The sequence below is a fragment of the Rhinolophus sinicus genome, chromosome 15 (assembly GCF_057876585.1).
Source record: "Rhinolophus sinicus isolate RSI-liver-muscle chromosome 15, RSI-T2T, whole genome shotgun sequence".
NCBI classification, from domain to species: Eukaryota; Metazoa; Chordata; class Mammalia; order Chiroptera; family Rhinolophidae; genus Rhinolophus; species Rhinolophus sinicus.
The window spans coordinates 75524100-75549991 of NC_142515.1; the positions used below are offsets into that span (position 1 = coordinate 75524100).

At 49.6% G+C, this 25892-nt stretch overlaps 2 protein-coding genes across 15 annotated transcripts in view; one reads left to right on the forward strand and one right to left on the reverse strand.

The window, feature by feature from the left end:
- Positions 1-232: 232 nt before the first annotated feature.
- On the reverse strand, positions 233-20620 carry PLIN3 (perilipin 3). Of its 13 annotated transcripts, none has more exons than XM_019744198.3 (10): positions 20520-20620; positions 18768-18831; positions 18167-18228; positions 17732-17813; positions 13796-13994; positions 13540-13622; positions 11795-12092; positions 6533-6732; positions 4379-4504; positions 233-1106 (listed from the first exon to the last, which is right to left on the reverse strand). In XM_019744198.3, exons 4-10 carry the CDS (start codon positions 17795-17797, stop codon positions 762-764), a joined length of 1317 nt encoding a protein of 438 aa, XP_019599757.1. In that variant the 5' UTR covers positions 17798-17813; positions 18167-18228; positions 18768-18831; positions 20520-20620; the 3' UTR covers positions 233-761. The 13 variants fall into 13 exon arrangements, with proteins under 13 accessions (XP_019599757.1, XP_074193728.1, XP_019599760.1 ...); XM_074337627.2 differs by having other exon boundaries at positions 18718-18831; XM_019744201.3 differs by having other exon boundaries at positions 20495-20571.
- Positions 20072-25892, forward strand: part of UHRF1 (ubiquitin like with PHD and ring finger domains 1) — a 59657-nt gene continuing 53836 nt past the window's right edge. Inside the window, exons 1-2 of one of the 2 annotated variants that reach the window (XM_088792299.1) lie at positions 20072-20115; positions 21821-21964. The gene's annotated coding sequence lies outside the window, so the exon portion shown is untranslated. The remainder of the gene's footprint in view (positions 20116-21820; positions 21965-25892) is intronic. The other variant, XM_074337626.2, reaches the window with a different exon arrangement.

Genomic DNA, 25892 nt, shown 5'->3' on the forward strand with positions numbered 1-25892 from the left:
AAGGTCCAGTACCAAATTCGAGGACTCAAAGCTAAGCAAGTGTGGCCAGACCTTCGCCGACAACCAACGCAGGCCTCACCCAAGGCACCGGGTGCCAAACTTCAAGTTCAGTAGCAGGTCCAGCCCTGTCTCCTTCATACCCTGGTGAGCAAAGCAAGGATGGAGCTGAGACGGCCATACAGAGACCCCCTCAGGGGCTCAGCTGCTGGGAACACACACACACGTACATGGCTTGTACTTAGCTGCAGGTAAACTTTATTAAGGCAACACTGAAGCTGCAGGCACCTGCGGCTGGCCAGGCCGTCCTTAGCCCCCTTCTGCTCTAGAATGTGTCTCGGCAGCTCTGCCTCTACCCCATTCCAGGAGGCCCACTTCACAGACCAGAAGTCCAAGTCCGTTAGCTAAAGACTGATGACATCCGGGGCCCTTAATGGAGAAAAGCAAGTGGGATAGAAGAACTATATCCCTGGCTTTTAAGAAAGAAAGAAAGAAAAAAAGACCAAGAAAACACTTTTTTTTTGGAAGTTTCTAGAAAAACAAAAAGTTTGGAACCCTCTAGAGAAATTTTTTCCAGAAACCTTACACTAACGACAGATGAGGTAAGGCTCAGATGTGCTTCCTCCAGGCTCAGACAGGGGGAGGGACTGGTCTGTTTGGAGGGCCCCAGCTCCCCAACGTGGCAGCTGAGATGGGTAGGGGGTGCCAAGGGGTCTACCCATCTCATGGAGGGATGGAGCCCCCAAGCCTCCTTCCTGTTTATTCTACTTCTTCTCCTCTGGGGCTTTCTCGGCCACGCCGGGGGCGAAGGGTCCCACCAGCCACGTGACGGGCGTGTTCTGGGCCACATACTCGACCATGTGGTCCAAGGCCTCCCGGGCTTTAGTTACTCGCTCGCGGCTCTGCATCAGGACGCTGCTGGACAGGTCCTGGAAGGAGTGGATGCCGGAAAAGGTGGCTTGGAGGTCCTCCACCTGACGGCGAGCCTGCTGCGCCTGGTCCTTCACGTGGCTGGGCAGCCCCTGGATGCTGGACCCCAGCGAGGCGCAGGTGGCCTGCAGCTGCTGGGCAATGTCACGGAACATGGTGAGCGTCTGGGACTCGACCTGCTGAGAAGACAGAGTGGAGAGGGGGCCATGAGGACCACTGCTTTGGGGGAAACCAGATCCAAAGCTCGGAAAATAAGAACCGGGGTTCTACTGCCAACCTTTAGAAAACCCTTCCATAGGAGATGCCACCTAGCAGGGTGGTTCCGAATATCGGCTCTGAGGTTTGAACCATGAGGTAGACACCAGTCAAACGGAAAAACAGGCACAGACATTTCTCCAAAGAAGATACGCAGATGGCCAATAAGCACGGGAAAAGATGTTTCTTCATCAGCCAGCAGGGAAATGAAATGTAGCTCAGACCCACAATAAGATACTACTTCATACCCACCGGGACCGCAAGAATGAAAAAGACAGACAATAGGGGCCGGCCCTGTGGCTCAGGCGGTTGGAGCTCCATGCTCCTAACTCTGAAGGCTGCTGGTTCGATTCCCACATGGGCCAGTGGGCTCTCAACCACAAGGTTGCCAGTTCAATTCTTTGACTCCCGAAAGGGATGGTGGGTTCTGTCCCCTGCAACTAAGATTGAACACGGCACCTTGAGCTGAGCTGCCTCTGAGCTCCCGGATGGCTCAGTTGGTTGGAGCGTGTCCTCTAAACCACAAAGTTGCCGGTTTGACTCCCGCAAGGGATGGTGGGCTGTGCCTCCTGCAACTAGCAACAGTAACTGGACCTGGAGCTGAGCCGTGCCCCCCACAACTAAGATTGAAAGGACAACAACTTGACTTGGAAAAAACAGTCCTAGAAGTACACACTGTTCCCCAATAAAGTCCTGTTCCCCTTCCCCAATAATAATAATAATAATAATAAAAGATAGACAATAACAAGTGTCGATGAGGAAGGGGAACAATCAGAGCCCTCAAAGTGGCTTGTGGTGCAGTCATTTTGGAAAACAGACTGGTGGATCCTCACATTGTTAAAATATAGTTACCACGTTACCCAGCAATTCCCCTTCCTAAATATCCACCCAGAAGAACATCCACACAAGAACCTGTACACAAATGTTCATAGGGGCATTATTCACAACAGCCAAAAGAGGAAACAACCCAACTGTCCATCAGTGGATGAATGGATCAACACAACGTGGCCCGTCCACACACTGGACTATGACTCGGTCATGAAAAGGAGGGAGGCGCTGACACTCGCCACAGTGTGGATGGACCTTGAACACATGATGGTCAGTGAGAGAAGCCGGACACACAAGGCCACACAGTGTGTGATTCCATTTATGTGAACTGTTCCGAACAGGCACATCCAGAGACAGGAAATAATTAGGGGTTGCCAGGGGCTGGGGAAGGGGGATGGGGAATGACTGCTGATGGGGACTAGGCCTCCTTTTGGGGTGATGAGGTTGTTCTAAAAGGATTGTGGTGAGAGTCACACGACCCTGTGAATACAGATGGTCCCCAACTTACAATTTTTTGACTTTATGATGGTGTGAAAGCCATACACATTTAGTAGAAACCGTACTTCGAATTTGGAATTTAGATCTTTTCCCTGGCTAGTGATAGGCAGTACGATACTCTCCTGTGACGCTGGGCAGTGGCAGCAGCAAGACAACAGTGCCCAGCAGTGTCTGAGCACGTTTACGGAAGGCTGGGCTACCTGCGGTGTTCGGTAGGTGAGTGTATCAGATGCGTTTTCCACTTATGGCATTTTCAACTTATGATGGGTTGATCGGGACATAACCCATTGTAAGTGGAGGAGCATCTGTGTACAAAACCACCACTGAATTGTACACTTTAAATGGGTGAATTGTTCAGTATGCAAATTATAGCTCAGTGATTGAAACTGTTATTTTTAAAAGTACAAGACATTTTTATATTTCAAAATTGTTTTTTGAAAAGTTAAAAAAAAAAAAAAAAAAAGAGGTCTGGAAGAACATTCTAGGCTGAAGTTGCAAGCGGTGGGGGAGCCTGCAGTTTAGATCAGATCCTTGAAAATTCCGCGTGCTGGGGAGATCAGAGCAGACAGGAGGCAGGACTGCCCCGGGCACTGTCAGCTGAGGCCTCTGGACTTGAGCGTGGCAGGGAGGTGCCGATGAGTCTGTGTCTTCTGGCCGCTGTGTTCACCAGTTGGCGGAAGGGAAGCAGGTTTAGGCGGTTTGTGTCTGAATGCTGAGCACTTGTGCAGTTATAGAGATACTCCTATCTTTATAAATATCACTTTTGTAACACTTATTATGTGCTTTACATATTAACTCATTTAATCTTTCATATATAAATATACATATATATATATACACACATACATATATGTACATATATATATATATAAAACTCACTTATCAGAAAAATTCACCCTTTTAAGTGTACAACTCTGTGGTTTCTAGTATATTCACAACGTTGTACAACCACCACCTGTAATTCCAGAACATTCCGTCACCCCGAAAAGGAATTCCCTCCCCATCCCCTCCTCCCCTAAACCCTGGCAACCACAAATCCACTTTCTGTCTCTGTGGACATTTCACGTAAATGGAATCACACATTGTGTGGCCTTGTGTCTGGCTTCTTTGACTGAGCATGATGTCCTCAAGCTTCATTCACGTCCTGTGTCAGTGCCTCACCCTTTTTATGGCTGAGTAATATTCCACTGCATGGATGGGCCACATTTTGTTCACCCATTCATCCATCAGTGGACATCTGGGCCGTTTCCACATTTTGGCCATTGTGAATAATGCTGTTGTGAACACTCACGGACCAGTTTAGCTCATTTCATCTTGAAAACCCTGTAGAAGGTCCTCTATCCCATTTATAGGTGGGGAAACCAAGGCCCAGAGAGGTTAAGCTGAGAAGCTCTAGTGTTAGTACAGGCCTAAGACTGGGGGGAAGGGGTGTTGTTCAGAATGAGGCATCAGAATTTGTAAGGTGTTGATTCCATGAAAGCTGAAATGAGTGACAGTACAAGTGGCAAAAGTCAGAGTATAAGAGGCCAATGCTTGCGATAGATTGGAGGGACCAGAGAAAGTTAGTAGTTACTAGGGGACAGGTGGGTGAATATGAAGGACTCGATGGGACAGTGAGATGGGGAAGAAAAGGTTTCAAGAGTTTCAATTTAGCAGGTTGAGACACATTATCAAGTGTCCCAGATTCAGAAGCAACACCCACACCCAAGAGTGGAAAACTAGGCAGGCTTCCTGGAGGCAGTGTTGGCAAGTCCTGAAGGCAGTTAATGGGAGGTGAGGCTGGGGGAAGCGTTCCAGGCAGGTCGGTCCAACAGACGTGTGGAGAGAGAAGTCAAGCCCCAAGCACCCATGCCCTCCTCCCAACGGGTACCTCTGGCTTTGCTGGGTCCCCCTCTGTGCCCTGGAGCTGCTTCTGGTTCCAGTTGAGCCACATTTGATGTAGCTTCTCCTGACCCTCCACCAGCTTCTGATCGACTCCCTGCTTGACGGTTTCCATCTGCAGCAGGAGAGAGAGTGGTGAAAAAGGTGTTTCCGTGCATCCCTAAGCAGCCCGGAGAGGGGGGGTTCCAGAAGGAGCCTGGGGACTCCTCCTTTTATCTGAGATAAAGGAAGGGGGGGGGGGTTGCTGTTTTCACACAAATTTTCTGTAGGAACTCCCATTCCATGTTTCTCCCCCTCCCCTTGCAACTGGGCCTGGCCACGTGTTTGGCTGTGGCCAACAGAATAAAAGCAGACAGAAGTAGAGGCTTAAAAAGTGCTTGCGAGGGGTTGGTACTCAGCCTTGAAAAGGAAGGACATCCTGACACCTGCTACAACATGGGTGAATCTGGAGGACATTATACTCAGTGAAATAAGCCAGACACAGGAGGACAAATACTGTGTGACTGCACTCATAGGAGGTCCCCAGAGGAGTCAGATTCATAGAGACAGGAAGTAGATGGTGGTGTCGGGCTGGGGGAGGGGAGGACAGTGAGTGTTTAATGGGGACAGAGTGTCAGTTTGGGAAGGTGGAAAGTTCTGGAGATGGTGGGGATGGTCACACAACAGTGTGAGTGCACTTAATGCCACTGGGCTATACTTACAAATGGTTATGATAGTAAATTTTATGCTAGGTGTGGTTTACCACAATTAAAAATTTTTTTTAAAGAGAGGAGTTATATAACAGCAGAGAAAGTAAAGAGGAAATAATAAGAATTTAACTCTATAGAGAACAGAAAAATAAAAAACTGGTGGTGGGGGGCTAGATTCGACTATCAAGAGGCAGGGGAAACATTTGGGGTGAGGGAAATATTCCAAATTTTGATTTTGGTGGTAGTGATATGTTCTATTTATATTTATAAAACTCCTCAAATGGCATACTTAAAAAAGGGTGATTTTTAATGTACCTTTTACCTCAGTGAAACTGACTTTAAACGAGACAAAAAGTGCTCACATGCTCTCAGTGCAGCCGAATTTGGATCTTTCCCCGGGTAACAATACGCAGTGCTTCATGGACATTCTTCCAGGGAAAGAGCCTGAGCTAGGTTGCTGGAGGGGGAGCCCACAGTGAGAAGCCCAGCCTCCAGCCAATCTGTCGTGGGCTGAACCGTCCCCCCCAAATTCATGTTGAATTCAGGTTGAAGCCTAACCCCCAGGACCCAGAATGTAACTATATTTGGCAATTGGGTTGTTAAAGAGCTAATCAAGATAAAATGAGGTGATGAGGGTGGGCCCGAATAGGACCAGTGTCCTCGTAAGGAGAGATGAGGACACAGACATGCAGAGGGAAGCCGACAAGAGCACACGGGGAGCAGACGGCATCTACACGCCAAAGAGACAGGCCTCAGGAGAAACCAGCCCTGCCCACACCTTGATCTTGGACTTCCAGCTAGGGTTTCCAGGTGGGAATTCCTGCTATTCTCAGGAATTTTTTTGCTTTCCCGTTCCCGAATTCCGAGATATAAACTGTTTTCTGTTCTCCATGATGAATCGTTTCCACAAAGTGACGGCCAATACTACCAACCACCTGGGTTCAAGGAACCAATTTTCCTGATTTCCCAACCAACTTTTCTCGGGATTCGGGAATGGAAAAGTGAAAACAAATTCTAGAGAACAGGTGGGAATTCCTGTCTAGAAACTCTAGCGATAAATAGGAAAAATGTCTAAGAGATACATTGTAAGTAGTATGTTTATGTCCCATTGTGGGTATTGCTGGGTTCAAGGACTTGACTTTCCCGATTTCCCGATCAACTTTTCTAAGGACTCAGGAACGAGAAAGTGAAAAAAATTCCTGAGAATGGGCAGGAATTCCCACCTGGAAACCCTACTTCCAGCCTCCACTACTGTGGGATAATAAATGTCTGTTGTTTAAACCCCCCAACTATGGGGCACTGCTATGGCGGCCCCTGCAAACTCATTCAGGACCACAGCCCCATGAGCGAGCCCAGGCACGTGCAGAATGGTGAGCAATAAGCCACTGGGTTTGAGGAGGGTTCACAAACGAATGCTGCTGTGCCATGCCCCCACGCCACTGGTGGGGCCTCACCAGGCTGAGTGCCTGTGCCAGCTGCAATAGGGCCTCCTGGGCCTTCTGCCTGGTGTGCTGCAGTTTCCCCAGCGAGTGTTCGTAGGCCCGCTGGCGCAGCCGCTCTGACAGGGAGCCCAGACGCACGAAGTAGCTCTGCTCCTGCCGCTGCTGCTGCACAGAGGCGATGTCAATGCCCTCCAGGGATGTGGCGAGGCGGGCTGCAGGGGGGAGGCAGGAGAAGCTTCATGAAGGCCCAGACATAGGTAGAACATGCAACCCAGGCGCATCCCCCCACCCCCACTAAAGCATGTGGCCCCTGGATTGCATGGACTACCCGAGTTTTACAGGTCTAAGAATTGCAAGCCTTGAGGTCTCAGATGAAGGATTTCCCTGCCTTGGTTTTCCCCATCTGCAAAATGGGTATGATGGAAACCAAGCCTATCAGGATTAAGAGGCCTCAGACTAACATGAGGGTCTGCCCTACAGGCCACCTCCAGTCTGTCTCCGATTTTGTATGACCTATGAATACAACGAGCACGTTCATTACATATTGGCTTAGGCTGCTTTTAAACTACAACCGTGGAGTATATGGCCTCTTGGCTCCCGAACACTAAAATACTTATCCGGTTCTTTACAGAAAAAAGTTGGCTGATCCCATATTAGTGCCTGAGACAAATTAATAGTGGCCAATTTTTCACAACATTTTAGGTGCTTCATGGGCATTCTTGTTAAATCTTAACTCTGTGACGGAGGCTCTGTTCTCCCGGTTCTACAGTTGAGGAAACTGGGGCTCAGAGAGGTTAACTGACTTGCCCAAGGTCACACAGCTTGGAAATAGCAAGTTAGGATTTGAATCCAGGCCGTCTAACCATAACACCACACAAGAACATCTTAATAGCAGCTAAGTCAGTACTATTTAGTCCAGAAAGTGCTCATGAAGACAAGAGAATATGGAAAACTGCCTATCCTGATAATTTTGTCCTGTTCCTTTTAAACTTTAACATAGTAGTTATAAATTTGATCTTTGTAAGTAACCTGATTTCAGTTTGAACCCAGACTTACTAACTCACTGGCTTTATGATGCCCCATGATGGCAGGGGGGCTGCAAACTATGGCCCCTGGGCCAAATGCCATCTACCTTTATAAATAAAGTTTAGTTGGCACACAGTCACACCTATTCATTTACCTCTTAGCTATGCTTTTGGGCTTGATGGCAGAGTTGCGTAGTTCCACAGAGACTGTATGGCCCGAAAAGCCAAAAATATTTACTATCTGTCCCATTAAGAAAATGTTTGCCACCCCATGCATGGTCTCTATGCAGAAGTGATTTTGCCAGTAAGCCTCAGTTTCCCCTTCTGTATGACCACCCAAGTCAGAGCTGCCTGAAGTATGAAATTTGGACTACCTTATACTCAAAAAGACATACAAATGAATGTTCAGTTATTTTTATTATCTATTTATAGCCAGGTGATATGGCTTTTCATTTATAGTGATAACGTTTCCTTTCTAAAAGAATCTGGAAAAGTTGATTTAAAGATCAACTTTATGGGCTGGCCCGGTGGCTCAGGTGGTTGGAGCGCTGTGCTCCTAACGCTGAGGTTGCTGGTTCGATTCAGACATGGGCCAGTGAGCTGCACCCTCTACAGCTAAGATTGTGAACAATGGCTCTCCCTGGAGCTGAGCTGCCCTGAGCAGCGGAAGGTTGGTGTGAGCTGCTGTGAGCTGCTGTGTGCTGCCGTGGGCTACCATGTGCTGCCAGCAGCAGCTGCCAGGACTGGCTGGTGGCCAGAGTGAGAGGCTGGTAGTCAGTGTGAGCCGACAGATGACCGGCGACCGACTGCCTCAGCCGGGGGTAGCGTAAGACTCATAATACCAGCATGGGCCAGGGAGCTGTGTCCTACACAACTAGACTGAAAAACAACGGCTTGAACCGGAGTTGGGGGGGGGTGAGACAGAAGAAGGGGAAAAAAACAAAAGATCAACTTTATATAAACAGTACAGGGAATATAAACGTATGACCAAGACAACGTGAGAGATGCTGTAGTCAGACAGGAACAGCAGCGCTGTTGTAATGATTAAGTGGAATCTCCATTTTAGCCCCATATTTGTGCCTCTCTGGGTTAGGCACTGCTCCAGAAATGAAAGACAGTGGAAGATAAAGCAATACAATCCCACGTGCACTATCGATCTGTTGCACAATCAAGGTAAGTCTCCAATCAGGGGAATTCAGTTATTCCTATAAATGTTAGAAATTCTGGAACAACATACTCTAATCCAGGAATTTTCTGTGCGGGGCCAGAGAGTCAATATTTTTGGCTTTGTAGGCTATATTGTGCCTCAGTGAATCAACTCTACCACTGCCATACAACCATAGACAAAATGTAAATGAATGGGCGTGGCTGTGTGCCAATAAAACTTTAATTACAAAAGCAGGTGGTGGGCCAGATGTGGCTTTAGAGTTGGCTGGGAAAGAGACGTCATGTCATGCAAGAAACATTTCATGCTGACACTTAAAAAACTGAACAGGGGGCGGCCGGTTGGCTCAATTGGTTAGAGCGTGATGATCCTAACACCAGGGTTGCCGGTTCGATCCCCACATGGGCCAGTGTGAGCTGTGCCCTCCACAACTAGATTGAAATAACTATTTGACTTGGACCTGATGGGTCCTGGAAAACCACGCTTAAAATAAATAAAAGTTAAAAAAAAAAAAAAAAAAAACTGAACAAAAAACAAAGACATAGGACGCTTCGAGGCAGCAAAACAAAAGCCTGCATTTTGAGAAAAACAGTTCCTCCCTATTCTCCCACCACAGGTGGCTTTGCAAAGAGCAATCCAAAACTAGCAACACTTTGAACCCATTCCGCTGATGTCCAGAACTTCCCCATGGCTCTCTGGGAACCCCAGAACTCTGCCCTTAGAAGTGAAACCAGCATTATAATTTAGGCCAAGGGTATCTGGCAGCATCCTGGCATGTCTGAGCAAGCTGGCAGGGCCCTGTGGAAGGGGCAGGTGCTCTAGGCAAAGGAAAGAACCCTGGGGAGTGGGGAGGAGGGCTACTGTCCTAGCCCAGGCCCCTGAAGAACACACCTAGTTCTAACACAGCACTGCAACATCTCATCACATTTTCACCTACAGACCACCCAGTACCTTAAGCACCGGTGTGCTTAGTGACTTCATTCTTAGGGGACAGACACAGAAAAATCTAAGCTGCTCAGAGGATCTGTTCTCCCAGGCTGTGGCTCCCAGGCCTGGCTCAAGACCTTCCTCCCAGGAGACCCTGCTTCTGCTGCTTTCAGGGGCCGAGACCCACAGCTGAGTCTCACTCAGGCTGAGCACCTACTATGGGCCAGCAGGCATTGAACTTGGGGTTCGGGGGGAGACATCAGCCAGGTCCCATCCTCTAAGAGGTTCAGAGCTGGGTTTTGGAAACTCAAAGGACAAGTGACATGCTACCCTCAAGCCGCGTGTTTCAGAGCTGAAGATTGTCAGGGCCTCGTAGAACATTGAGCTTCTCCAAAGAGCAAGGGACCTCCCGTTTCTGCTGAGGACTCTCAGGGAGAATCATGGGGACTCACAGCCAACAACTCAAGGGGGGGCTCCAAGACAGCCAAAAACAACGGGACAAGTGAATTGTCAAAATAAATGTGTTGGATTGGAATATGTTGTGTTAATCCATGCGTGCAAACCTATAATGTAAGAATTCACAGCTGAACCATGAAGGGCACTGGTGAACCTGCTCACGACGCCCAAATAAGGGGGAAATGTTAGCCATTTGCCCCGCTTTTCCTCAATAAACTGGACCTCAGCGTCATCAAAACGGCAGAGAAATTTCTCCATGGACGTTTCCCAGCTACGGAGAAAAAAGTGACACTTTCAACAGTGACCCGTTGCAATCCCAAACGGAAAATGAAATGTAGGTAATAATTCAGAGCTGTTTGCCCACTAGGGAACCCACGATTCCGTTTACATGAGGTTCTAGAACAAAGTGGCAATTCTCCTCTGGGAGGTGATTCTGCCCCCGAGAGGACACTGGGCAAGGTGTGGGGACATTTGTGGTTGTCACGACTGGGTGTGCTCCTGGCACTGAGTAGGTGGGGGCCAGAAATGCTGCTCAGCACCCCCAGTGCTCAGGAAGGCCCCACAGAGTGACCTGGACCCGAATATCAACAGTTGGGAAACCCTGATCTAGTCTGTCTTCAACTTTTTCCAGTTCTCCCAGATGTTTGGCTCCTCATTCAAACAAACCAGTTCTGGTCAGTTGGCCGGGGTCGAGCAGCGGCTGCCCCCTGGACAGAGCAGGGTGCCTAGTTACTCACAACTCTCACGGGCCATTGCTGCTGTCGGCATTGGAGTTGGAAACGCTGCGGGCATGCTGGAAGTCCCTGGCATGTGTACACAGGAGGGCCAGCTCTTGAAATGGAGTCAAGACCCACCGCAAAAGTCGTGGGTATGAGAGAATGAGTACAGATCACAAGTGGGACTGGGTGCTTTGGTGACAATGGTTTCATTCATCTTCATTCATGCCCCCACCTTGTCTAGCCCCCATTTTCGCCAGCTTGGACCTGGGCAGTTGCCTCTGCCCTGGTCCCTTAGCTTTCACCTTGCCTCCCAGTCTGTCCTCCCCAAAGCAGCCACGAGAGGGCAGCTGTGAGCACCTGAGTTAGGTCTGGGGCCTCCTCTGCCCACAGCCCTTCCTTGGGGTAAGGAGCCAGCCCTCCCCGCCCAAAGGGCCCAGGCATGACCTGCCTCCATCCCCTCCTCTTCCTTACTCTGACCTAGCCACAGGTGGCTCCTTGCTGTTCCTCCCACATACCAGGCAGGGTCCTCCCTCGGGATGAACGGTGCCCTTCTCCCAGGACCATTCTTTCCCTAGACATCCAGATGGCTCGCTCCCTTCCACCTTCAGTTCTGTGCTCAAATGCCACCTGCCCATGAGGCCTCTTAAAATACAACCTCCCACGTCTATCCTGTGTCCTGAAACCTCTCGTCCCCTCTCAGCCAGCTCTTTTTTTCTCTCAAGCACTGGTCATCGATTCTACAAAGCAGAAGCTTCCATCTTGCTCACTGCTGTGTCCCTGTGTCTAGAATAGGGCCTGGTGCTCAGCAGGTGCTCAAATCCCTCAGGAAAATCACTCAGACTCTCCTCTGTCTTTCCACAGCCCTGCCAGGCATTTATTTGTTCATTTAAATGTTCATTCAAACAGACAGACTTGGGGTGGCCAAGAGGAGACCCAAGTGGGAAGGTCCGGGGAGGGGTCCTGGCCCGTAGGCTGCACTCACCCAGCTCGGAATCCGTCATGGGCAGGTGGTTGTCCATCCACTCCTCCGATTTGCCCAGCACCGTGTCCACCCCACTCAGCACCATCTGGCCCACACGGGACCCCATGACCGACTGGACACCACTGGTCACCATGGACTTGGTCATGTCCATGCCGCTTTGCATGGCTCCTCGGGTCACGTCTACCGCCCCTGTCACTCGGGTGGTCACGGTGCCCTTTGCGCTGGACATGGTGTTGGACATGGCTTCTCGGGCCCCTGACACCTTGGACGACACGAGTTCCTTGGTGTCTGCCAGGACCTATGAGACAGGCCAGCATCAACATCTCTGCGTTCTACATGGATGTGGTCCATCCATGCAATGGAATATTACTCAGCCTTAAAAGGGAAGGACATCCTGCCACCGGCTACAACGAGGATGAACCTGGAGGACATGATGCTCAGTGAAACAAGCCAGACACAGAAGGACAAATACTGTGTGATCCCACTCACAGGAGGTCCCCAGAGGAGTCAGATTCACAGAGACAGGAAGTAGATGGTGGTGCCAGGGGCTGGGAAAGGGGAGGGGAGTGAGTGTTTAATGGGGATAGAGTGTCAGTTTGGGAAGATGAGAAAGTTCTGGAGATGGATGGTGGGGATGGTTGCACAACAATGTGAGTGCACTTAATGCCACCGAGCTGTGCACTTAGAAGTGGTTAAGATGGTGAATTTTATGTTGTAGAAAAACTAATGTAACTTGTACACAAATGTTAATGACCATATTATTCATAATAGCCAAGAACTGGCTAAAATGTACTAAACGTCCTAAAACGTCCATCAACAGATGAATGAATAGACAAAACATGGTCCATCCACACACCAGAGTATTACTCGGCCACGAAAAGGAGTGAGGCGCTGACACTCGCTACAACGGGGATGGACCTTGAACACACGAGGCTCACGAGAGAAGCCGGACACACAAGGCCACACAGTGTGTGATTCCATGTATGTGATTATGTCCAGAACAGGCAAGTTCACAGAGACAGGAAGTAAATCAGTTGTTGCCTGGGGCTGGGGTGTTTGATGGGAAGGAGATTAAGAGCTAAGGGGTGTGAAGTTTCTTTTTGGGGTAATGAAATGTTCTAAAATGGACGGTAATGGTTACAAATTAAAAGTAGCTATTTAAATTTACAATAATTAAAATTAGTAACAGAGTTCCACAGTCACACTAAACACATTCTAAGGACTCAGTAGCCTCCTTTGATTGGTGGTTTCCACATTGGACAGTGCAGAGAAAGAACATGGACATCAGAGAAAGTTTTACTGGACAGTGCTGAGCTAGAAGGACCTTCTTTAAGAGGGAAGGGAAGGCCTCTGAAGAGGTACGATTAAAACAGAGACCTGAAAACCTGGTCCACAAAGAAGGAACCGCACAGGCAAAGGTCCTGAGGTAGGACTAAACTGAGTGCGTTCGTTGTCCTCCCCCACCTCCCCAGAATGAAAGTTCCATGAGGGCAAGAACTGTTTCCATCACTGTGTCCAGTATATACGGGCACTGATGTTACAAAACACCAAATATGGAGGCCAGCATTGGTGGAGCAAAGCAAGTGAGGTGGGTGACAAGTAGGAAATAGATGCGGAGCAGCAGACAGAAGAGGGGCCAGGGAGTAAGCTGTCACACTGTCTATTCTAGTGAAGGTGGACCACAGACTCAGTACCTAGGTAGGTCCCTGTCCTCGCAGGGGCTCCCAAGGCTGGAGGTCTGTTACCTTCTCCGTCTGCTGCTGTAGGATAGGCAGGTTCTCTTCCAGCTTATCCAGCCCCTTGTGGGCGTATTCACTGGCTGTTGCAACTGCAAAGGTGGGGCAAGACAGAACTATTAATATGACGGTTACTGTGCCTGAGCATCCCTCGGGGTCCCCGGAAGGTTAGGCGCTGCTGGTCTGGGGAACAGGGCCAGGGGTGGGGCAGACCCCTGCCAAACAGCCAGGAGGGGAAGCTACATGCTCTCGGGGCTTCACTCACTCTGGGGCTCCAGCTTGGACAGGATGGGCTGGGCCCCACTGACGGCGGCTGCTGTGAGGGTCTTCACGCCTTTCTCCGCCACATCACAGACGGTCTTGACGTGGGGGTAGCTCTCCTTGGTGGAGGTGTAGGCCGCTGACACCATGTTACAGGTGGAGTTGATAAAGGGCATGTTGGCCACGCGGTCCACCACGCTGGGCTACGGGGGGAGAAGCAGCTGAGACCGGTTGAACTGGGGGTGGGGAGGCTGGTAGCGCTGGGCCCGAAACTCAGGGGGGGCCGGAACTTTTGCTTTCACTCCTGGCCAGGGAAGTGGCTCAGCTCACCCTCTCTTTGCCTCCACGCGGTTGCACAAGCCAGGAACTTCGGGTTTCTCCAGGTGCTTCCTTTATCTTAGCTCTGGAGCTCATTGGTTTGAACATGCCCTTGACACCACTGTGTGCCAGGCAGTGACAAGAGACAAAAACCCCACTCTCACAGAGCTTAGGGTCTAAAACTGGGGTCTGCCATCTGGACCACAGGCCACGTCCAGCCCACAACCTGATTTTTTTATTCTTGTCTGTTTTTTCTAAGAGCTTTATGAGATCTAGTTCACATATCATATATTTCGTCATTTTTAAAGCGCACAATTCAGGGGTTTTTAGTGTATTCACAAGGTTGTACAACTGTCACCACTAATTCCAAGATATCTCCATCGCTCCATATCCATTAACAGTCACTCATTCTCCCCTTCCTCCAGCCCTGGCAACTACTAATCTGCTTTCTGTCTTTATGAATTTGCCTACTCTGGCCATTTCATGTAAATGGAATTATACATTGTGTGGCCTCTTTTGTCTGGCTTCTTTCACTGAGTAATGTTTTCATGGTTCATCCATGTAGTAGCCTGTATCAATGCTTCACTTGTTTTAAAAATTGTAGTAAAATATAGATAGCATAAAATGTACCATTTTAATCATTTTTAAGTATACAACTCAGTGGCATTAAGTGCATTGTTGTTCAACCATCCCCACCATCCATCTCTAGAGCTTCCTCATCTTCCCAAACTGACACTCTGTCTCCATTAAACACTAACTCTTTATCCCTCCCAGCCCCTGGCACCACCAGCTACTTCCTGTCTCTATGGATTTGACTCCTCTGGGGACCTCACGTGAGTGGAATCACATATTTTTTATTTTGTGTCTGGCTTATTGTGCTGATCAGAATGTCCTCCAGGTTCATCTGTGTGTCAGTATTTCATCTTTCTATGGCTAAATAATATTCCATTGCTCCCTGGTTTTGTATATAAAGTCTCATTGACATACAGCCACACCTATTCATTCATACATGGAATATGGCTGCCTTCACGCTACAAAAAAATGGAATTGAGTAGTTGCGACAGCCCTTCTGAGCTTCAGTTTCCATAAAATGGGAAGTTGGTCCTGTCCCGGAGCTGCAAAGATCAGTGTAAAGACACAGGGAGAAGAGTTAACTCTCACAGGCGCTGTTCATAGAACTTAATTGCCTGTCCTGGGAGATGGGTAGTGTCACTCTAGTTTTATGGAAGAGTAAACTGAGGCCAAGTCACCCAAAATCACAAAACCAGTAGGTGGCAGAGCTGGGCATTGGACTTGGGCCGTCTACCTCCAGGCTATGTGGTCTCTTCAGAATTTAATAATAAATTTATCACAGGACCTAACAATTTCACTCCTGGAAATCTACCCTAAGGACAGGAAAACACACGTGTACAGGAGACTTGTACTTGAATGTTCTGAACCTCAAGAAGGAATATATTTACCAGAAGAACTCCTTGTGGTGAACTGGGCCCAAGTTTACAATCAAGAGTCTAGCAGCCATTGTTGACAGAGGCCTCTCATGCGCCCTGCATTGCAGGGAAAAGCCACAGACTGAGGTGCCAAGGCTCCTACACTGCTCCTGAATGCTCAGCCAAACACTTATAAAGGAGTCCCTGTAATTGTTTTTCGACCAATGGGCTGAGACTTGCCCCATCCAATTGGAGCTGCGAAGCTATTCCTTATTTGCATCTTCATCAACCAATCAGAGTGGCTCCATAAGGGCCACTCAGGACGCACAAGTCTGACTAACCAGGACAGTGCTATGTGGCCCAACCAAACTGCAAATTTGGTTTCCTCATTTGCATAAAAATGGACCAATCCAGACCAGGATGGGCATTCTCTCTATGCCACTTTTGGTTTCCACTAGAGGCTGTTACTGGTTTGCAAACTGTTCACTTGAATGAAGTCTCTCCTTTTACTGCACCCCAGATTGGGGAATCCTGTTGGCATTAGATTGGTGGCAGCGACCCTTGGTTGACAGTTAAAGGCAGCCTTATTCATAGTGGCTAGAAGTGGAAACAACCCCAATGTCTATGACTTGGTGAGTAGATAAAAGAATATGCAGTATAAAATATGTTTTAAAAAATATGTAGCCTCCAAATGGCCAACAGGTACATGAAAAGACACTCAATATCACGAATCATTTAGGGAGATGCAATTCAAAACTACAATGAGATACCACCTCACACCCCCCACACGTGTTAGGATAGCTGCTATAAAACAAAAACAAAAACAGAAAATAACAAGAGCTGCTGAGGATGTGGACAAATTGGAATCCTTGTGCACTGTTGGTGGGAATGCAAAATGGTGCAGCTGCTGTGGGAAACACTATGGCAATTCCTCAAAAAACAAAAAATGGAATTACCATATGATCCAGCAATTCTACTTCTGAGTATACAGACAAAAGAACTGAAAACAGGGTCTTGAGGACATATTTGCACACTTACATTCATAGCAGCATTATTTATAATAGCTTATAATGTGCAAACAACCAAGTGTCCACTGACAGGTGAATAGATAAACAAAATGTGGTCCATCCATAGAATGGAGTATTATCCAGTCTTAGAAAGGAAGTTCTGACACCTGCTACAACGTGGAGGAAACTTGAGGACATTTTGCTCAGTGAAATAAATCAGACACAAAAGGACAAATCCTGTATGATTTCATTTATGAGGTATATAACACAGAAGGCTTTTTTTATGAAATGATTTTATGATTCCACTTATATGAAATATCCAGAATAGGTAATCCACAGAAAGCAGAGTAGTGGTTGTCAGGGGCTGGGGGGAGAAGGTAATGGGAGTGACTATTAATGGGGATGGGATTTCCATTTGGAGTGATGAAAAAGTTCTGGAATTAGGTAGTGGGGATGATTGTACATTGCAAATTTTCTTAATGCCACCGCACTGTACTTTTTAGAATGGTTAAAATAGTATATTTTTATGTTATGTGTATTTTACCTCAATTTTAAAAAAGGAATGAAGCAATTTCACGCTACATGGAAGCCATACACAAAAGGGTGTCATCTTATGTTTCCATTTAACTGAAATATCCAAAATAGGAAAACCCATAGAGACATAAACTAGATGAGTGGTTGCCAAGAAAGGGGAAATGGGGAGTGACTGCTAATGGGTATAGGGTCTCTTTTGGGGGGAGATGAAAAATGTTCTAAAACTCTATGGTGGTGATGGCTACCTAACTTGGTAGTTTACTAAAATTCAGTGAGTAGTACCCTTCATAAGGGTGAATTTTATGGTATGTGGATAATACCTTAATAGTTTATTTAAAGGGGTCTTTATTTAAACTGTGGAGAGGGGAGAGGAATAGGGACAGATTTCCAGGAAGGCGATCCCTAAGAGAACCTCCAGAGGCAAGGAACATTTAGTTTGGGGGGAGCCAGGCAGTTTCAAACAGTGCCCCTGTTCTCCCAAGAGCCTTTGAGCTTCCAGGTTCTCCTGCCCTGTTATGAGTTTGTCTGCTGGCTGTCCCCCACCCATTCGCAAAGATATCCCTTGACCCCCATGTGCTGCCAGCAGCTCCCTGGCTCCTTGCCACGGTACCATGACGTGGCCACCTCACCCCATAAATCCCAGAGCTTCCTCACCTGCTGTACTGGTTCTTCTGCTGTCACCGGGGTGCTGGCAGGGGCTTCTGTCTCGTTGGTAGACATTTCTCAGAAGCACACACTGTAGACAGATGGACTAGTCAAGATACAGTATGCCCTGCCTCTCCTTCTAGGGGGAAGTCCAGGTTCATACCTGCCCTCTGACCCCCATTTGTGAAAGCCCCGCCTCTCAATCATTAACATGGACCTGTGGGCCTGTTGAAAAGCAGGTGCTGACTCAGGGTCAAGAGCCTGCATTTCTAACAAGCTGATCTGGGGCCACACCTTGAGAGGCAATATCAGGGAACAGCCAGCCCCTCCCAGGGATCACCTGTATCAATGCTCCAGAGAGACACCCATGGTGCAAAACCTCTACATGACAATTTGCCAATAGCTACCAGGTTTCAAGAGGAATCTTCCCTTTGACCTACAAACCTCTTGTGGGTCTTGAGGACTATCCCACACTTGTACTGCCACATGGGCAGAGGCGGGTGTACCTGTGTGGGTCACAAGACATTGTTAACCTGGTTGCCCAGCAGAAGGGGAATAAAGAAAATAAAAGGCTAGCCAAGTGCCTGGGAAAAGAATGGAAATTTACATGTAATTGACCTGGATCAATATATTGTTAAGACACAAAAGGTATGAAGGGGCAAAAGTGTTTGTTACAGGGCCGGCCCAGTGGCTCAGGTGGTTAGAGCTCCGTGCTCCTAACTCCGAAGGCTGCCGGTTCGATTCCCACATGGGCCAGTGGGCTCTCAACCACAAGGTTGCCAGTTCAATTCCTCGACTCCCGCAAGGGATGGTGGGCTGTGCCCCCTGCAACTAGCAACGGCAAACGGACCTGGAGCTGAGCTGCGCCCTCCACAACTAAGACTGAAAGGACAACCACTTGAAGCTGAACAGCACTCCACAACTAAGATTGAAAGGACAACAACTTGACTTAAATAAATAAATAAATAAATAATTTAAAAAAAAGTGTTTGTTACATTGGCACAGAATCTTTAAAGAGACACAGGAAACTGTTAAAGGTTGCCACCTTTCAGGAAGAAGATCGGGTAGCTGGGGCAGACTTCTGACTTGAGCCAGGTATGTAATATTACCTGTTCAAAAAAAAAAAAAAAAAAGCTTAAAAAAGAAACTGTTAGAGAGCCCAAACTGTTAGAGGCCTAGCCCCACTGCAGGCCAATCAAGTCAGACTCAGGGGTGCGGGAAGGGCGAGGGAGGTTCCCCAGGTGAGTCTAATGCACACATTTGCAGGTGTGATAGGAGTTACAGGCGTGCTCCATTTTCCTGGCCAGGTGAGATGACATGCGTAGAAGATCGTAGCATTAGATTCCAGGAGTCCCACCTCTGCCCATGCTGTGCTATGTTGAGCAAGGAGATTCCTCTACCCTAGTCTCAGTCTTCTCACCTGTAAAATGGGGCTAATGGTAGTGCCTGACTTCAGGCTGGTTCCCCAGGTAATTCTGGGGTGAGCCTGTTGAGAGCTCCTGACCTTGATTCTGAGTTTCCTTCCAGAGGACAGGGGCCCAGATGTGTTTCACCGTCCTCCAAGTGGAACCTAGTGTTTTGAGAGTACCACTTCTAGAGTCCAAACTGGGTTTTCATCCCAGCTTTGCAGCTCACTAGCAGTGGGAGCTTGGGAAGGCAGCACCCTGCCCTCAGAGCCTTGCTTGCCACATCTATACAATGGGGATAACTGTTCCTAGCTCAGAGTCTCTGCAGATCAGAGGAGAGAGGCTACACATGTGGAGCTTAGCCTGGCACAGAAGAGTTGCACCCAATAAACACCATATCGCATCACTCTGGCTGCGGTGTACAAAGGGTGAAGCCAGCCAGGAAAGAGCGTCCTGCTTACTGCACAGGTCCCCCAACTGGGAAATGGATGAGGAGACACACCTGCCCCTGGTGATCACCTGACTCCCGTTATTTCCCTTACCTTCCTCAGAGCCTGAGCTCACCTGGGCAGCTTAGAAGTCCTCCCTCTCATCCCCTTTGCCCATCAATAGCTCGAGGAACCGGTTTAACCAAGGGTAAACATTGCAGATGTCAGTCCCAGCTACCAGAGAAGAGCAGGCTGCAACTGGATGGAAGCGCGCAGCCGTCCAGCTGCAGCCAGGATACACTAAGATCCGAGATCCAAAGTTCCCAGAGACCAAGGACCCAGGCCCGGCCCTTCATTTCAGTCCTGACATAAGTCCCAAGGACTCAGATAAGGGGTAGGCCTTCCCCCACGCCTTCCTGGGCAATCCGCTGGCCACACCCACCCAGGGGAAGGGGCGGGGTTTGCCCGCGACCTCCCCACTGTCAGCTGGGGCAGGAGCCCCAGGCGGTAAATCCATTTGCAGGGGAGGGGCTGTGCTAGGCAGAAGGACAGCTCCCGGGTGAGTAAGGCTGCGGAGGGCTGAAGTCCCAGGGAGGGCGGGATTCCTGTGCAGGATGGGCTTCGGCTTACCTCCGAACTGAATTTGCAAAGAAAGCACACTTTAAATTTCGAGAAGTGGTTTGGGGCGGGGGATGTCTCCCCCACTTGATACTGCCACTTCTAGGGGCTTTTTCGCAACTCCCCCCCGAAAGTCTCAGGAATAAAGTTTGAAAATCTAGGCTGTTCCAGAAGTTGGACTGGGGTAGGGGAGAGGGGTGCTCAACCCGGGCTGGAGGCCCTTCCCCCAGGCCGCAGAGACCAGCAGAGTCCCTGGGAAGGCCCTCTCCGCCCCTTCCTCCCCTGGGGCGCCCCAGGACTTGGCGGGCACCGCACCCCACCTTAATAGGGCACCCTGCTTCTCACCGCGGTCAGCAAGACGTCCCCGGCGCGGCGGCCACGACTTTAAGGCCAGCTCCAAAACCGTCTTGGACCGGGCCAGGGCGGGCTTTTATAGTGGGGGGCGGGCGCCCGGGAGTGACGGGCCGGAGGACCAATTGTGTTGGGGGCCGCCAGGCCACGCCTCTCTCCGGCCCGGGACGTTGGAGTCACAAGTGAACTCCAGGAAGGGCCGGACTTGGAGTGGGTGGGCACGCGCCCCCTGTGCCTCTGGCTGGAGGGGTGTGGGGGGGAACCGTGTAGAACGCCAGATCCAGCCAAGGGCGCCCTGGACCCACGTAGAGACTATGAATTTGGTCCTGGGAGGTGTGACCCTGGGGTCCCATGGGTCCTCTTTTCTCGAGTGGCCAAACTGAGGCTGTGAGAACTCAACGCTCAGGGGCCACGCTCCCACCCTGGGCACAAGACTGAGGGAAACAAACCCTACCCAGCATTAATAAACAGCTTTAACCACAGCCGTGGACAGATATTCAGTGCCTTCCGCCCACCCTGACCTGTATAGTGCCACTTAATTCTCCAATACTATGTGTCTCTTTGTCTCATTTTACAGAGTAGAAAGCTGAGGCACAGAGATGGGCTACCAGGGGCAATGCAGGGACCAATTCCTGGATCTCTGACTCCTGGATCAAACCCTTCCTGAAGCTGCACCCACTCGGGTTTTTTTTTTTTTTTTTCTCAACCCCCCAAAACTAACATCTATCCTCTTGGTCTATAAACCAGGTCTCAAATTCAGATGTCCCCAGGGGCCAAGTAGGAGGTAAATGGGGCGTCAGTATACCCTGCCTAGACAGGCAGGGCGTTGCCCTGTGGAGGCCCACCAGGGATTCATAGATCCACAGGAATTCCAGACTAGAAGCAGTGTCCTGTCTCTTAGAAAACTGTTGGGCCAAGTAAAACCCAAGTGGGGCCTTATGCAGTCCAGGGGCTACCAGTTTGCCACCTTTGTTAAATGTTGTGGGTTGAGGTCAGACTTCCTGGAACTTCCAGAAAGAACTTGGAAAAAAATTGGATGTTTGTGACTAAGTGTAATTTTTTGAGAGGGTGTAAACTCGCGCTGTGCAGTAGAGCTTTCTGAGCTGTTAAAGGTCCTAGAATTCTGCCACATCCAATATGGTGGTCACTAATACCATATGGCTGTTGCAAACCAAGACACTGAATAGTCACATTTAAGTAGCCACATGCAGCTAGTTAGATTTGCAAGTGAGTCAGACCCCAAAATGGTTTAAGCAATAAACTATAACAGACACAAATTTCACATTTGCTTGCAGGTCTTTTTTTCCTACTCGTTCATACATTCCACAATTTCTGTTGAGCTGATGAGCTGGACACTGGGGACACAGCAGTGAGTAAAACAGATCCTGGCTCTGTGGCGCTCACCACCTGGTAGGAGAGACGGACAATAAACAAGACAAGTGAGTAAAATGCATGATGGGTCAGGTGATGGCAAGTGCTAGTGAGAAGAAAAGCAAAGGACTGGGAGCAAAAATGTGGGGGCTACGACTTTCAATAGGGCGGTCAGGGGAGGCCTTTCTGAGTGCCATTTGAACACTGAACTCCTGAGGGAGGAGAGGAAGGAGCCATGTAGAAATCTGGGAAGAGTGTTTCTAATGAAGGAAACAGCATGTGCTGAGGCCCTGAGGCTGGACCATACCTGGTGAGTTGGAGGTGCAGCCAGGATACCAATGCGGGTGGAGCAGAGTGTGGGATGGGAGAGCTGGCAGAGAAGGGGTCAGCGATGTATAGAACTCAGAGAAGTGAAGTGCCTTATTCAAAGTCACATAGCTTGAAAGTCACTGGGAAATATGCCTGGTAACCTTCAGCTTCCAAGCGGCCTTCGCTGCTGGGATGTGGTCAAAATATTCGTGGTTTAGGGGATGTAACCCAATTCTGAATTGGAAAATAAAGTCCTGGTGATTTTGCCCCACATTTTCTGAACAAAATGACAGTCATGCTCACTTCCTTCCCTGGTATGGGGATCAACCCCCAACTCTAGTCCCCTGTGAGTGCAGTCAGGGTCATTTGCCACTGCGCATGTGCATATATGGGTGGGGGAGGGGAAGGAAAGGGCAGCTACAGCACTCCCTTTCCACCAGCACTGCCCCCTCCTCCTGGAAGCCTTCCTGCCTACCTCCCCAAGTTCCCCCAAGCTAGGTTTGACAGATAAGATACAGGATGCCTAGTTCAATTTGAATACATTTTAGTCAACAATGAATACATTTTAGGGGTATAGCACATGCGGTATTTGGGATATACTTATACTGAAAAATTATTCATTGTTAATCTGAAATTCAAATGGAGCTGGGCATCCTTTTTGTTTTGTTGGTTTTGCTAAATCTGACATCTCTGCCCAGTCATGTCTTCATGGAGACCGTCACCTCCCAACCTTGGGGGAAGCTCCTGGAGGGCAATACCTGTCCAGGAGCCCCAGGGTGGGAGGTAAGAAATAGTTGCTGTTTTCTGAAAGATTTCCTCCTCCTCCCTCTCTCTCACCCCCTCCTCCACCCTCTCCCTTCCTCCTCCGTTTCCCCTCCTCCTCTTCCCCCTCTCCTCCCTCTCCTTTCCCTTTTCCACTGCTCTTTCTCCTCCTCTTCCTCCTCCCCATTCTCCCCTCCTTCTCCTCTTCCTCCTCTTCCTCCTCCCCTCCACCCCCTTCTAGTAGAAAGGCTCAAAACTCCAGTTCTTTTCTACTGAGTTTAGGGGAGGGAGAGGCAGGCCAGTGTTGTGCCACAAGGTGGCGCTGCTGGTTCCAGATTGGTCTTTGCCTGGTCCAGGTGTCAGTCCAAGTGTCTGCCCTCTGACCCTTCCCTCTGTCCATCTATGTGTCAAGCATCTCCTAATGTGTGTCAGCCATGTCAGGCCTGGCCTTGAGGACTCAGTGATCAGTGGATATTCAGCCATTCAACAAACAATAATTAAGCACCTCCAATGTGCCAGGCCTGGGCTGGGCAGTCGCAACCTCGTGGGCACTCATAGTCCAGTGGGGAGACACACATGGGACCATCAGGGCCACGTTAAGACGATTGCGAGCCTGAGGCGCTTTGCCATTGCAGGTCCCTCCCTCCATGAAAAAATACTGCAAATGGTCTTTTACAGCTGACTTGGTATTATTTTACTCATTTATTTTTCCTTCTGATTTACAGAGAAATTAAAGTGAAACCATTCTGTAGGTCCCTAAAAGTGTTGTGAGCCCTGGGTCTCCTGTGTGATGGATGAGTTGGCTCTGGTGACCAAGTAGATAAAATAGAGGGTGATCAGTGCTGTGAGGGGGGTTGCACAGGCATGGCAGAGCCCAGAAGAGATACTGGCCCCAGGTGGGTGGGGGGTCGGGAGGTCCTGGAAGCCTTCCAGGAGGAGATGGTATCTAAGCTGAGGCCTGAGAGATGAATAGGGGTCAGGCAGGTGAAGGTACTGAAGAGCTGTTCCAGGCAGAGGGAACAGAGAGTGTGATGGTGCAGAGTGAGGCTGGAGGGTAGAGCATGGTGGGGACAGGGGTGTCAGGAAGGAGAGATGGAGTTAGAATTAGGTTGGCAAGGGCCAGGCTGACTGAGTCGTGAGGGCACTGAGGAGCCACAGAAAGGTCTAGAGCAGGGTCAGCAAGGGCAGGTTGGAGCATTTGGAAGATCTCTTGGGCTGCCCTGTGGGTAAAGGAGACCTGAAAGAGGAAAACAAGCCCACCTGCTTCAGGTGAGTCTTGAAGAAAAGGTGGGACTTAAGGAGGACATTCCAGGCACAGTGATGTTTAATTCAGGAAGTATTTATTAAGTGCCTCGTGTGTGCCTTGCTGGGGATATGGCAGTGAACCAGACAGAGAAAATCCCTGCCTTCATGGAGGGAGATGGACCAGATACAAAACTACAAACTACATATTACATAGTATGGTAGAATGTGGTATGGTCTGTGGAGAAAAATACAGCAGGAAAGGAGGAGAGGGAGTCAGGGTGGTTTGCAATTTTAAATAAACCTAGACAAGGGAGATCTCACTGAGAAGGTGACATTTGAGCTGAGACCTAGAGGAGGGCAGGCCGCTAAACTGTGTGGCTCTCTGGACAAGGTGTGCTCTAGGCAGTAGTAACAGCTGGTGCAAAGGCCCTGGGGCAGCGCTGTGCCCAGCATGTTGGAGGAACAGCTTCGAGGCCCAGGTGGCTGGAGCAGAGTGAGCGAGGGGGAGAGAGGGAGGAAGGGAGTGCAGGGAGGTACCTGTACAGGGCCTCATGGGAAGTGGGGAGCACTTGGGCTTTTACCCTGAGTAAGGTGGGAGCTCTGGAGGGCTGTGGGCAGATGAGTGACAGGACCTGACTCAGGTTGGGGTGATGGCCCATGCCTGGGGTGCTGAAAGAGCAGAAAGCTTTTGGGAAAGCACAGCTAGGTGAGGAAAGACCATAGTGTGGTGGGGGCAGGTGGAAACTGATGGCTGTGGTCAGGTCTGCAGGGGGTGGGGCAGATGGGAGAGAAACTATAGAGGGACAGTGGACAGGCCATGACTCAGAAGATGAGATTGGGGTGGATCTTTAGCTGGAGGCCCTGGGGTGTGTGTGGGGGGGCAGGGATAGCGGGGCCATCCCTGAGGCTGGGACCAGACAAGGAACAAGTTTGGGGGGACATTGGTGAGCTCAGTTTTGCCTCTCCGAGAGCCCCTGGCCTAGGATGGCAGACTTACCACATAAAAATACAGGATACCCAATTAAATGTGAATTCCAGATACCCAATGAATACTTTTAGCATAAGTATGTTCAAAATACTGCAAAGGGCATACTTATGCTAGGAAATTACTCTTTTACCTGCGTGTCCTGTATTTTTTTCTGGCAGCCCTACCCTGGCCATGACAGGCCTGCCCATTTCTCCTAGCTGCAGATGCAACCAGTGGGTAGACAGCCTGACCAACTGGGGCCCAGTGGCCAGAAGGCAAGGTTTTTTCTCCTCAGGCACGCTCGCTGCAGGAAGCCGGGGTCTTTTAACATGCAGGCCCTGGCCTGTCCCGCCCCCCCCCACCCCCCCACCCCGCCCTCATGGCGCCAGCTGTCCACTGCCCCCTGTGTTGTGGTGGCAACAGGCTTGGGGGAGGGGAGATGTGTTAAGACCCACTGTCCCATGGGCCGAACCCTTCCAGGCCAGTCGGTCCCAGAGCAGGAAGTCCTCCACATGGCCTTTGTCCCTGTGGTGGCCTGTCCAGCTCAGAACCAGACATCTGAGGCCGCCTGTCCTTTCTATGAAGTCCTCTGGGCAGAGTAGGCAGACTTCCTTGTCAGAAGGTACCGGAAGGACAGAGGCCTGAGGGTGGCTGACCAGGAACTTGTCATCACTTCTCTGGGCTGCAGCCACGCCCCACCCCCACCGCCCCCA

Coding starts and splice junctions, on each gene's coding strand:
- PLIN3 (XM_019744196.3), bottom strand. CDS start 17,797: ATGTCTACCAACGAGACAGAAGCCCCTGCCAGCACCCCGGTGACAGCA. Junction 4,505..6,532: donor TGGCACAGGCACTCAGCCTG/GTGAGGCCCCAC, acceptor CTCCTGCTGCAG/ATGGAAACCGTCAAGCAGGG. Junction 1,107..4,378: donor GGGACCCAGCAAAGCCAGAG/GTACCCGTTGGG, acceptor CTGTCTTCTCAG/CAGGTCGAGTCCCAGACGCT.